Source organism: Pinus tabuliformis, chromosome J (assembly GCF_031772625.1).
Source record: "Pinus tabuliformis cultivar Carrire ecotype Pingquan chromosome J, CPIR1, whole genome shotgun sequence".
Lineage (NCBI taxonomy): Eukaryota > Viridiplantae > Streptophyta > Pinopsida > Pinales > Pinaceae > Pinus > Pinus tabuliformis.
Window position 1 is genome coordinate 886088208 of NC_142295.1, and position 14084 is coordinate 886102291.

The window sequence follows — 14084 nt, forward strand, 5'->3', positions numbered from 1 at the left end:
CCCAAGCTCCATTAACATTCCTCTTTCCCAAATAATTCCCAAGACTCAAAACATAGAAGGCGAGACAAGAAACAACTAAGAAGAAAACCATGAAAGTCAATAACAATATGACACCACAACAAAGTGTAAAGGCCTTGCATTGAACATAAATAAAACCATTATCAAGCTCAATAATTCATAAAATACCAAAACCACAAGACTAGAAATGGACACCATCACTCAATCCCGATGGTTCCCAAGGAAAGCTCAACCTAAGCCTTCTTCAAAATTTCATGGAAATTTATTTTGTCGTGCAATCCCATGCATCATACTGCCTTAAAAGCATAACTATTAGTGTATATATAACATAACAATACACCAATTATCTTATCTTGTTATGCAAAGCACGCTTCCTTGTAGATGATCACATTTGTGCCACATCTCAAGGGACTCCAATTCCCTTAACATGTTTACTTGTAACTAGAAGCTGACTGATATACCTGTCAAATACATGTCCATGAATATAACACATATCCACATAATATCAGATGAGATTAAGGTTAATAAAACTTCTTGTATTTAAGGAACTCATTCACTTTGACTTGGGGTTTCCAAATATAGCCAAAGGAATTCTTTCCCAATTCCTTCCTTTTACCCTTTTACCTTGTTGCAATCAAGGCTTACTATGTGTTGTCACATTATGCAACTATTGGTTATGTAAACACATCAATTTATATCCTGTCATGCTAATACCAAGCATGTTTTGTAGACTTGTTTACACATGTAAACCACATTTTCCAGATATCAAGACAATCATATCTGTCAATTTAAAATCAACCTTTACCAAGACTAACAATCACGTCATAATCCATAGTTAACTTAGAGTTATTAAACATAATTATACAACTATCACCTACTATACTCAAGTAAATATCAACTGTGTCGACAGATGTGTTAGTAAAATCATTTAAAAAAAAAAATCATTGGAACACATACTCGTATTATGCAAGTCATCAAACTTTCAACGAACTTGCAAACATACCATGTTAAATAAATCAACTAGATGACATAATAGACACCGAACACTCAACACCAAATAGACGACATAATCAATAATGAAGCACCAAGTATACTACATAAGTAAACTCATACCTTAGTGTACATCATGGGAGGCTATCTTGTCTGCATATTCAATCTAATTAGCAAAATATAACTTTACAACATGTCATCTCAAACATAAATAAGATCACAATATCCATACCACTAGATAACTAACATGTTCTCATCATAAACGCATAAGCACTTATCGTTCATCCATAACAACTACGTGTGCAAAGTCATCACAAATATGTTGTCTCATACCATAATATGGTAACCATAACCATGTGCATAGTCCAATCCAATTTAGCATGATAAATATAACATCAATATATTGATTTTATAACCCTAGTCATCAAGTTAACTAACCTATAACAACCACAAGTTGACCTATAGCATACTCATCAACAACATATAACATAATCATTAAGTTATCTAACATAAAACAACAACAAAAATGCATACAACCACAATTTACTACCATTCTTGTCTATCTGACACATGTGCATATGACTACACTAATCAGCTATCATCTATCATGTATGTAACCATAACATCAAAAGAAATTTGCATAAACATAATGTATATAAACCTAATGCATATAAAAATCATTTACATACCTACATACCCAACATACAGACCTATGTAAAAACATGTGCTTGCGTCGAGGTCCAATGTTGCAACTTCACTTTGATTATCTTCATCTCGTGCTCTATCTCAACCAACTCATTAGCATCATAACATACCAATATCAACATGATCACCTAATTGCATACAATGAATTCACAAGCCATGTTTGACCTACTATTCATGCATAACTATAACCATGACCATACATGCATAACAACTGCATATAGACATATAACACATGAGTACCAAACGAAATACACATAATTTTAGCTAGAGTCCGGTCATGAATGCATGACCATATCAGCTGCACAAACCATGACCTCATGCATGGCAACAAAAACCATATCACGTGAACTTGATAATATGTGAATACTTACATGCATACATCAAGACATATTCCATGAAAACACCTTCAACCTTCATATTGTGACATTACTGCAACCATGATCAATATTATGAAAATGCAACAAGCACACGAACTACATGCATAAGGAACACAAATGAAACCAACATGAAATCATGATCAACACACAGCCCAAGGAGAGCACAACCATGCTCTGATACCACTTTGTAACACCCTCCTCCCACATCTACCCAAGAAACTGGCTAGCCAGGGTAAACATGCGACGAGAGGCTACTATGATATGATTCAACCTCTTAAGTAAACCTAAGGAAATGGAGTTGACAGAAACACAACACACATACCTCCCAAAGGTGCTTCCAAACCCCTAGGATGTAATCCACCACTCCAGGTTCCCATCCCCTGATTTAACCTATAATTTAGATGAATTAAACCAAAAGTTACTCCCATGACAAGGTATACATGCGACTGTAACCCTATAATCACTCTCACACGCTTTCCTGCTAAAGACCCAAATTGTTAGTGCTATGCTAGCGACTCCCGGATTTGAACCACTTTTTCAGGCCCAGATCTGAAGTCACTGCTAAGAATTTAACCATCTTTTCAAATGAGTAAAATAACATAGAAATAACAGTACTAAAGAAAATACTTATTCAAGACCTTGACTAGGCCCCTACTAGCCCTTACAACCATTTTGTCAAACACTTAGTGAATATGCAATCTACAGATGTAAATAACATATCTAAGCATAGGGGTCTCATACTTATATGAGAGATGCTATGAAGCATTGCGTTCCTATTACATTGGCTACCATTTCATCTATTAGGTCATAGATATATTGATTATTCAATAACAAGTAAGGACATGATGAGAGCTATACATAGTTATTGTCATAACACATATACATAACCAACATAATAGGGACAAATTTGTCCATGAAATCACATCCATATAAACCACATACAATCCATCATAATGCTTATAGAAATACAACGAGAAACAACATTTCATTAATGATGCAAAATCCAAACCCGAGATGGGATTTCCACATTCCAACTGACAGTAGAATGGTGGAGCCAAATCTCTCTTCATCCATTCACCCCTGTGCCATATTCCAAACATGAATGTGGGATCTCATAGAACACATCAATCAAAACTCATCCAAGGCTTCTATAAGTCATGCACCTCAACCCATAAAACAATGGTTCCACCTCACAATATGACATCATAAAACCAACATCAGATCAGTCTCTATCCCAGCCTTCTAGGACTCCAGAGTGTTATTTTACATCTCGGCTTCTAGGACTGGTAACTCAACCCACAACTTCTATCGAGCTCCAGAGCGTTTGTCCAACATGGGCTCCAAGACTAGTAACTCAACCCAATAATATGAATTCTTATCTCATATATATAATCTTTTCCCAAAAGAAATGTAGTCACACCCACACTTATACATATATTTTAGCTAGGTAATCAATACGTGAGAAGAAGAAAAGTTGAAACTTCCAATTAATAGTAAATATACTCTCTATATTTTAGAGCTATATTTTATTAGTACATTTGAATGCCTATAATATCATATGAAATATAATACCGTATAGATTATATCCCGTTGAATATATAATAAGAATAAAAGGAAAAAAAACTAAATATAAGTTTTATGTATAAAAGAAATTATTTAAATTTCAATAATATAATTTTTTATTGAAGTGTCTCCAAGAAAATGACTATTTAATTGGTTGTATAAGAAGTATTTGAAGAAAGGTTTACATCTGAAGTGTTTAAAAAATTGTATGATAAATGAAAAGAAGTTTTTGTGTGGTTAGGATAATCTTATTAGGGGTATGTGAAATTTAGTCAAGTGCTCCATATTACCTTTAGAATTGTACTTGACCTTCATCCTAATTAACGTATGAGGATAAGTTTTCAGCAATACCTTACCCTGTATTTTACCTTCACACTTTCCTCAAAACTATCTCTACCTTACTTTCCTTGGACATGCCTACCACGGACACCTCATTGAAAATTTGGAGTTAACCTCTTCAGCTCTCATTATTGCCTAAAAGGTTGGGAAGTGGGGGAGGCATGATTCATTTGAGTTTTCGACATCATTGGCAAATCATGTTGTCCCTCTCCATCATAGATATTTATTGAATCGCTAAGAGGAAATTGTTCTATTAGAGAAAATTAGGAGAATGAACAAGAAAAAGTAATGAAGTTTATTAAATCTCTAATTGGTATGGAACAGAGTCTAAAACTATTGGCTTAAGAAATAGATCAACCAAATTTCTTGAAGCAATTTATAGCATGTATAATATGAAAGGTCTATTGGTTCTAAGGAAAAGAGGTTAATTCCCATGGTTCTTACTCCGCCTTAAAATGAAACTAAGAAATTTTCCACTAGATAGATTTATACCTACACTAATAATTACAAACTTTATTTAATCATAAAAATAAGAATATTATTAAAACCCTCTATAATTTATGATATATTTCTTGATTTTATATCTAAATATGTCTATCATGCCATTAACCACTACCAACACCATTAAATATCTGGTCTTCACTTCAATTTTACTTAGTCCATTAATTAGCTATTAATCAAATTAGATCACCTACTCCATTAATTATCTATTAATAAATTAGGTTTAATGTACACACTTAAAATTGACCCAAAAAAAAGGCAAAAAAGGTTAAGTATAGCTTCGACCATTATTTAGTTATAATCATCAATGTATTATAGTATAAATTGTCTTTCCAACAAGTTAATACACCTATAAAAATCTATGGCAATTTCTTTAAATATTTCAACATCGAATATATGGTTTAATCAATTTTATCCTATCAAATTTTAAGTGTAATAGTTTGATCGTTTTTATGCCTATCACATTTGAAGTGTTGAACCGATGAAAAAACATTTTACATATGGTAAGATTTCAAGCTTGACAAATACCAAAGAAGCGATAATTAGCTTTGGTTGATGTGATAGATTCCTATGACATTTGAAGTGTCCAACCAATGAAAAAACATTTTACATAATATAGAATTTCAAGATTGACGACTACCGAAGAATATATAATTAGCTTTGGGTGATGTGCTATCATTAGAGTGGAGGAAAATGAGTAAGCATAGATTGCAATTATTAGATTTCCTTGTGAAATGAGTATGACTAGAGTAAATATAATTTCACTAGTTGGTTTATTTTGACGATACTTATGGACACTTATGAAGGTTTTAATAAGGTTTTAAGTGTAATATTTTTTTAACGTTTAATTTATACTTTTTTTTATAAGCTATTGTAAAAAAATGTTACTAAAATTGTAAATATATTTAATTAAGTGTGTAATTTAATTATAATTTTAAAAATCAAAAAACCAACTTTTATATATTATAAAAAAATATATTTATTAATAATTTAATTATTATTATATATAAAATATTTGTTTATATTATTTTTATTCAAAATGCAACCACATCGACACCAATACTTATATTTTAGCTCGGCGGGTGAGAAAAAAAAACGTTGAAATTTCGCATTGATGGATGGAAAGGTTTTGCGACCTCTGTCAGCATAGGAACATCAAGGATGACAATCACTTCCTCTTAGAGTTCCTTGTGTACAACCACATTAGATCTCAGTTTCAAAATCTTTGTTACAATACTAACCTTCCTAGCCTTTTAGGTTGTCAAAATTACAGTGAGCTCAGGAGGCTTCTCTCCAAGCTTTTTGAGCATAGGAATAAAATCTTAAATCAAACCAAATAATTCGTCTTTTTAGGTCCGATAAACCAAAGTTTAGTCTCAATGGATGTTAACCACCATCATCATCATCATCATATTTTCTATATTTTAAATTTATATTTTATTATTATAATGGAATGGAATATATAAAATAAAAATAAAGGAAAAAATAAATAATATAAATTGATTATTTAAATTTAAAAAATATGATTTATTATTCCATTAAAATCTTTGCAATATCATATTAAAAAAAAACATTAATATATCATTAAAAAAACATTTTTAATATACAATATAAATATGAAATTATAAATAAAAAAATATATTTATAAATATTTACTATTTAGGTATGATTTGATGAATTTTAATCAATCATTTTTTTTAAAATATGATTGTTTATAAATTAATTTTATTATCAATTCAATTGATTAAATATTAGTGAGTATTTAAACTTAACACATTGAGAAGGAAATTTGTATTAAATAAAAATATATTTTTATCTATATTGTTATTAAGTTAATTGTATATTCTTTGATATATTTGGATTTATTATACTAATTATTTATTTTTTTATATTAATAATAATTTAATTATTAAATTAATAGCTAAGTTAATTATTAAAGGTGTTTTTTAAATAATAATTTTATAATTTGAATTTATTAAAAAGATTTAAATCATATTAATTATTAAATAAATTTAAAAATTTGTGGAAAACTATATATGGATATAATTAGTTCATTATATTATAGATGAATATATTAGTAATAAATAATATATATTGAAATTATATAAATTTAACATCATTATTCAACATGCCTAAATCTAGTTCAAAGATAGGGTGTCATCATTTCATGCAAAGAGTGAGCATCATGTGTCACCCATTGAGGATTAATACAAGTATGTGGGTGAAACTATCATGTTAATGAAATGTAGTGGTATGGGTGGTGCAAGAAACTGGTTCATGTTGTGAGTTTGTCGCTAGCATGCATGAATGACAGTATGGATGATTCATTGTCCATCATTTTTTATCGTGGGTTAATCTTAGACATTCATTAAACTCATCATATTATGGGTTCTAGTTTCCTTTCTATTTTATGCAATGTAATATCTATTGTTTCTTCCTCCACCTTAGTTTCTTTTGTGCAGGATTCCTCTATTTTATCATCATCACCATGAGTGGGAGAAATTTTCCATGCCTTGATATTACTTTCCCTTCTAGTCCATGACAAGTTATAGAGTGTGGGAGTTTGGTGTGGCCACTTGGGTTTGCAAACACGGCTCGATAGAGGGCGATGTGTTGAGGAGGTAGCGATAGCCATGGAGGGTTTAGAGGATCCAAAGTTCACTCCACAGCCAAGGTTTTAACTCGTATATTTAGAAAACATATCCTTGTAGTGGTCTATGAAGAGCTACATGACTTTGAGATGGATGTATCTGTTGAATGAGGTTGTCTTTTAGACTTTGAGGTCTTAATGGATATCACAGAATGCTTTACTGAATTGGGGCATAAACAAGGAACTACTACCTATTAACCATATATTTATACTATATAACCTAAATGCTAGTAGAAAGGATGATCATAGACAAAAATGATGCTAAAGGAGAGATTATGTTAATGAATAATAATGTGGTGCTCCACTAGAAAGAAATGGGGACTCAAAAGGATTGAAGGAAAATTAACTTTTCCTCACCAAAGGATTGTAAAGTGAAATACCTTTTAGATCCTCACCATAGACAAGGAAATCACTTTGCAGATCGAGAAACCCATATCAATTAGCTAAGATATACACTAATAACTTAGGAAACTATCAAAATGAAAGATTTTAGAAGGGTAATAGAAAAACCCTCTTACCTGTTGCAGCAACCTTGACGAACTTTTTGCCTTAAAGGGGAGACCCAATGTCAATAAAAGGAATTTTGTGCATTTTATGTCTAGAGTCGAGTGGTACGTGGAGACATAACTTAGACCAAGACCACCCTGCAATGTAAATAAGGTCGATAGATGAGCAACGGACCACAATGACAAAATGAGGCAACTACATAGACTGAGTAACGTGGAAGGAATAAGCATGAAGATGGTGCACAACGCTGAATGGAGGAAAGGGAAAGTGTTTTCCAATGACCAGAGCACAAAGTGCAGCAAGGTTTCCTCATGAAAAGCGGTAGAAACGATGAACAACAAGAGTAGAAGGTAAGGGTAATGAAAGTTTAGTGATCCAGAGTTAACCTCCACTGTTGATCTACATCAAGGTAGATCTACACCGTCACACATAAACTAAAGTCCAAATGACTGCCCACATGAATGAGTTGAGGTGGCGAGTAGAAATTCTCGTACCCTAACCCCAGTAAGAGCCAATAGGAGAGAGACTTGGTAGTAGGGGTTAGAACCATAGCATAACCCCATGCCATCCAATTTATATAAAATAAATTACCCATTCTCACCAGAACTTTAGACGTGGAATAATAGGTATCAGCCAAATGTATTAAGCCAAGGTGTGGTGCCTAATGTATTAAAAAAAAAATAGTAGTTATAAGAGATGTGACATATGGTATCAAAGGTCATGTTATCAATTGGGCCTTAACAAATCATCATAGCAAAAAAGTATATACATAGGAAAAGTACAATAAACTAATAACTGATTCATTGTGTTATGTGGAGAGAAGGTTGGTTAAGCTAAAAGATATATTTAGTATGATGGTTGAGGATGAACCTATGGAAGATGGGTTGTATGTGGAACTAGGGGAAGGAGTCACTCCGACTACAAACCCATTCATGGAGGTAATACAAAATCTACAACAGGAGTTACCATAGCTAAGGGATAGTAACGAACGGTTGTTATGTGTCAGCAAAGACCATATTAATTTATAAAACACACATATAAATTAATTTAATTATTTATTTTTTATATAAACACATATATATGTATATATAACTATTGATTTTCAATAATTTATATAACTATTATTTTTCAATAATTTATTTCTAATTCATTAATATAATGCTAAAACTTAACATTAACCCAATGCTAATTACCACCTTTTTAAATATAATAATTATTAAATCCCAACATTACAAATACTCTAATGTTATACTACTCTAATGTTATAATAATGGATGTTCTTTTAGCTATAGTGTTGCCCCTATTAAAACATTGGATTTTTCAAAATATTATTGAATATAAACATTAGAGTTTCAAAGTGTGTATAAATTAAGTAGACAAAGTTATTTATAAGATGAATTATTTAGTATTTGATTTAATTAATAAAAAGATGTGGTGTATGTTTCACTGGGGAAAGAGTGACTCCCACTACAAAACCATTCATGAAGTTCATATAAAATATACAACGGAAGTTAGCAAATCTAAGAGACAGTAACTAACGGTTGCTACGTGCCACCAAGGAGCATATTAATTTATAAAACACATGTAAATTAATTTAGTTTTTTATTTTATATATAGATGATATTTTTTATTGATTTATTTTTAATTCATTAATATAATGCTAAAATTTAACATCACCCCAATGCTAATTACCAAATTTCTTTTATATGATAATTATTAACCCAACATTACAATTACTCTATTGTTACAACCATAGGTATTATTTTAGCTAGAGTGTTGTCCCTTGTTAAAAACACTGAATTTTCCAAAATATTATTCAATATAAACACGATAGTGTATGTACGTATAAATTAAATGGACAGAGTTATTTATAAGATGAATTATTTACTATTTGATTTAATTAATAAAAATATATAAGATAATTAAATACAAAATTATTAATGATAAATATTGTTTATTCAAAATGTTTGGATTGCAAAATTATATATATTTGTCCTTTACAATGTTTAAAAAAAAAAACATGTATAAAAGAAATAAAATAACTTAAATGTATTTTCCTAATAATAGAATTGATTAAAAGATATAAATAAAAGGAAAACCTAAACATATAGTCTATTTTTCGTCTTAGACCCTACTCATTATAAAAGGTTCTGTTGAAAAGCTTCAAAACATGATATATAATTTCACTTTTTTCCATTATTATTATTAAAAACTGATTACAGTTTTGAAAAATTCACCCATGTAATGAATATACTTTTGAAAGTTGTCGAGCCGATAATAGAGAGCTTTAACATACAAATTTATTGACAAATTTTCAATTGCAAAATGAATTTATTAAAAAAACCCAATACGCTGTGAAAAACACAGAAAAAAAAAAAGCATGATTGTTTATTCATAATAATATATAGTACATGAATTAAACTGCTGTATCATGCGAAATGAAAATTCGGCCGACATGTGACATCCCAATTCATAACAAATATTCTACTACTGCAACTTCAGGATGACAAGAATATGCAGCCTTAATTAATTCACCTCTGGAATGCTCTCTAACGATGGTCTCCATCCATCGTCGCTGCATTTTCTTGTGACAACATAATCTTCTTTCACATGCCGGGCTTTACACTGAAGCTGAAGCAACAATGGTTTTTCCTTCATACACGGATCTGAAAGCAAAGCTTGCAGTTCTTGTTTCGAGATCACCATATGAAACCTCATAATACCGCTGCCATTCTGCGCGCGCGTGAGTGAAGAAGGCGAATTAGGAATAAGTAGTAGCCGATAAAGCTGCCCGGGAACCAATTTCTGGTCCGGTGAAAGAAAGCGGCATTTTGCATCCTGGGAATGCACAACCGAATGCTGTGGGTACGCCGAAATGAGATCTCTGACGACAAGGGGAGCCGTGAATTCCATTATCTTACCGTCAGATCTTGTCACCATTATAAATTCGTCGCGGCCCACGAAATGTGCAGAGACATTTCCGGATCCGCGAGATGGCAGACAGTTACCCATAATTAATGAAACCTAACACTGGTTGATTTCTTATACAGAGATTTTGCAGAGCGAATTATTTCCCAGGAGCACGAATGAAATCTGCAATATTTTATGGATTGCGCCGTTGGAGTAAGTTATGAGAGAAGGGAATTTGTGCAGCACTGAGGTTACTTGACGAACAGTGGAAATGAATTGAAATGAGGGAAAGAATGAACGCATGAAATACGAGAAAAAGGGTGTGGGTTTTTATTGGGAGTGGCCCTGAAACAGCCAGCTTTTCACGTGCAGTCCTGTCGCTGTTCAATCCTTTCCGGTTCTGCTCACCGTCACGCGGACTTTCATGTGGGATTAATACAGTTGGGGTTTTGAGCCACTGAGGACACCAACTCTTGGGTTTTATTCAATTTAGACCGTAGACAAGAGGCGACATAGTTGGGGCTTCCAGACTGACACCTACTCTTGGCTGATATTTAATTTAGCCCGTAGACAAAAGGTTCAGATATTTTAGTGCCTTCACGACCACCCATCCCATCTATTTCAAATCTAATGTCGGTCGTGTGTTTTTTCAATTCATTTTAAGATGTTTGACATTTAAATTCATGAGTGTTAAATATTTCTTAATTTATATTCCAAATTTCACGAGTGTTTTTCTTTGAATTTTTGTATCGGAATGAAGAGTAAGTTTGCAATTTCACATCCGACAAATGAAAATTTAAGATAGTAGTTTATTTTCATATCCATTGGTGTAAGTCTTATGCATATTTATAAATGTTAATTTCATTTTTTAGATTTAGATTATATAATTTTTAGGAGGCTGCTCTTTTCATTTCTATAGAGTTTTCTCTTATAATTTATGAGATGAGAATATATAAGTGAAAACATTGCAGATAGAGATAATGAGAAAACTGAAAAGGCAGAAAATAGGATCTGGTTTGTTCTTATAATTATAATTTATGGGATGAGAGTATATAGGTGAAAACATTGAAGATAGAGATAATGAGAAAACTTAGAAGGCAGAAAATAGGATATGGTTTGCTTTTATAATTTATGGGATGAGAGTATATAGGTGAAAACATTGAAGATAGAGATATTGAGACAACTGAGAAGGCCGAAAATAGGATATGGGTTTGACATGGAAATAGTGAAATTAAAGTTATTATTTATGTATTTACCTTTGTTTAACTAATTTTTATGATTGTTGCACAAGTAAATTAAAATCTCTATAATCACAATTTTTTTATTTGTATATATGAGTTGAAAATGAATATTATTATTATTAAATAGAAGATAGAGAAATTAGTCTAATTTAGTATTTTAAATATGGAAAAAGTAGGATGTATAATGAAAAAGTTGTAATTACATTATTTTAATTGAGAATTTGGTAGGGAGTATGATGTGTAGTGTTTTAGGGTGTGAAATTAGTGTTTTTTACCAACATTATGGATCATAAGTAACATCATACTCTATATTTGTAGTGAAGTTAGCAATGAAACCATATGGTGAACTCTCATGCTCTTGAATTCAAGATTAGGTGGAATGGACCTGCTCTACAATCCAACGTAGAGGCTCATAAATCCATAGCAGATAATTAGGAATCATAAAAATCCAATCCTATAATTAAAAAAAAAACATAGCATACATTTATGTTAACCTTTGGCTTTGTGATTTCTTAATATTACATGCATTAATATGGATCTATGTCATCACACTACCATCCTAAATGTCAAAGTGATCTTATATGGTACAATGTAAATAATGGAAGATTGGTTGAAGCTATAAATTACTAACTACTAAGCAAACCTAATATGTTAATATCTTCACCCAAATATTCATATAGTTTCCTTCAAAATACTGTTTGGATACACTCTTCAGATAATATCAATCAATCCACTAGATATTAGAAATGAAAGAGAGATTGCGATTAAGAAGGTGTTGGTTTGAATTTTTAATGTGACACATAATTAAATACTTGTAATGTTGGGCTAACAACATTTACTTTATGTACTAAACTTCATTATGTCATGTAATTGTTCTATTTTAATAATAAAAAGTCTAGAGCTTAAGGGAGAAACCAATAGATCATGATGCCTTGGGGAGGGGGAAAACTTGACTAGCTAGGAAATTAATCAGGGGGTACATGTGAAATCCTAGCCTTGCCTAAATAAATATTATTTTTCCTTGATGTGATGGTTGATATTACGAAGAGGCTTATGAAAAGAGATTAGAAAGATAAAGGGCCAAGGTGTGATTATAAAAATAAGAAGGAGAAACCATCAAGGGGTTATAAGTTCTTAGATCTAGTTCTTGGTCCTTATTTTCTCCATAGCTTTTTTCTCATACACTATCACTCAAAAATTGAATTTGTAAAGAAAATTGGTGGTAGAAAGTAGAGAGGTTTGGACCTTGTGATTGGTAATAGCTATGAGTGATATCCTATATGACAAAGATTGAGTTTTTCTTGTGTGTGGAGGAGTGTGGCCTTCACCTTTTGTATTAAATTTGGTATGAAAACTATGTGGTAAATCCCTATGTTTAGTTTCTCCTTTGAGGCATCAAGATTTAGTGCAGGGGTGGTCACTTGTTAGAAAAACTATAGCACATCTAAGAATATGGTGGGGTGTAACATGGCTCATCCTACTTCAATTTCCAGCAATTTTCTTGCTACAATAGATAAATATTTATTTATGTACCAATGAATTTATAGCATATAAGGTTTGGGGACATGCACAATTACTTAATTTCTATTTTCAACAAGTTTATATCTACATGCATTTCCCCTTCAACAAATATAGCATGGTTATAGATATTATACTATTTGGTTGTAACTTTTTTTTATGTATTAAATTTTGTAACACCACTAGTTGAGGAAGATAGGCTTCTTAAATTATTCTTTGAATAGGTCATGATGGAATTTATGTTAGTAGTTTTCTTCTAAGAGGTTCTATAAGATGAAAGTTGGACTACAATGAGGAGAAATCTCATTGATCCTCTGGTAGAATTTTTCGATATCCGGTCATGAAAGTTTAGGAAATATGATCAGAGAAAGTTGGGCTTCCTAAATGCATAATTAAGTAGGCCATGTTGGATTTTTTCCTATAAATTTTCTTGTATGTGGTTCCAAATGTTAAAACATGGACCACAATGAAAGAAGATCTCGTTGATCAACTGGTTCAAATTTTATATCTTAAGTGATGATATTTGAGGAGATATTAATAGAGGAATTCAACATTCTTCGATGCTCCTAAAATCATAGGACAAATAGGTCATGTTGGCATTTTTTCTATAACTTTTCCTATGGGAGGTTCAAAAGTTGAAACTTGGACCATAGTTTGGGAAAGTCCCACTAATAATTCGTACAACTTTGAAATATTGCAGGATATATGATCAGAGAAATCCAAGCTTCCTATATGCTCCTAAAATCATGCATCAAGTAGGTCATG

The 14084-nt window shown here is 31.5% G+C and overlaps 1 protein-coding gene across 1 annotated transcript; it reads right to left on the reverse strand.

Moving 5' to 3' along the window:
• Window positions 1-10176: 10176 nt before the first annotated feature.
• LOC149229510 (uncharacterized) lies at window positions 10177-10773 on the reverse strand. Its single transcript, XM_089375864.1, has one exon. The coding sequence runs from the start codon at window positions 10660-10662 to the stop codon at window positions 10177-10179; it is 486 nt and encodes a 161-aa protein (XP_089231990.1). The 5' UTR covers window positions 10663-10773.
• Window positions 10774-14084: the final 3311 nt, after the last annotated feature.

Excerpts from the sequence above, each read along its gene's own strand:
- LOC149229510 (XM_089375864.1), bottom strand. The coding sequence starts at position 10,662 with ATGGGTAACTGTCTGCCATCTCGCGGATCCGGAAATGTCTCTGCACAT.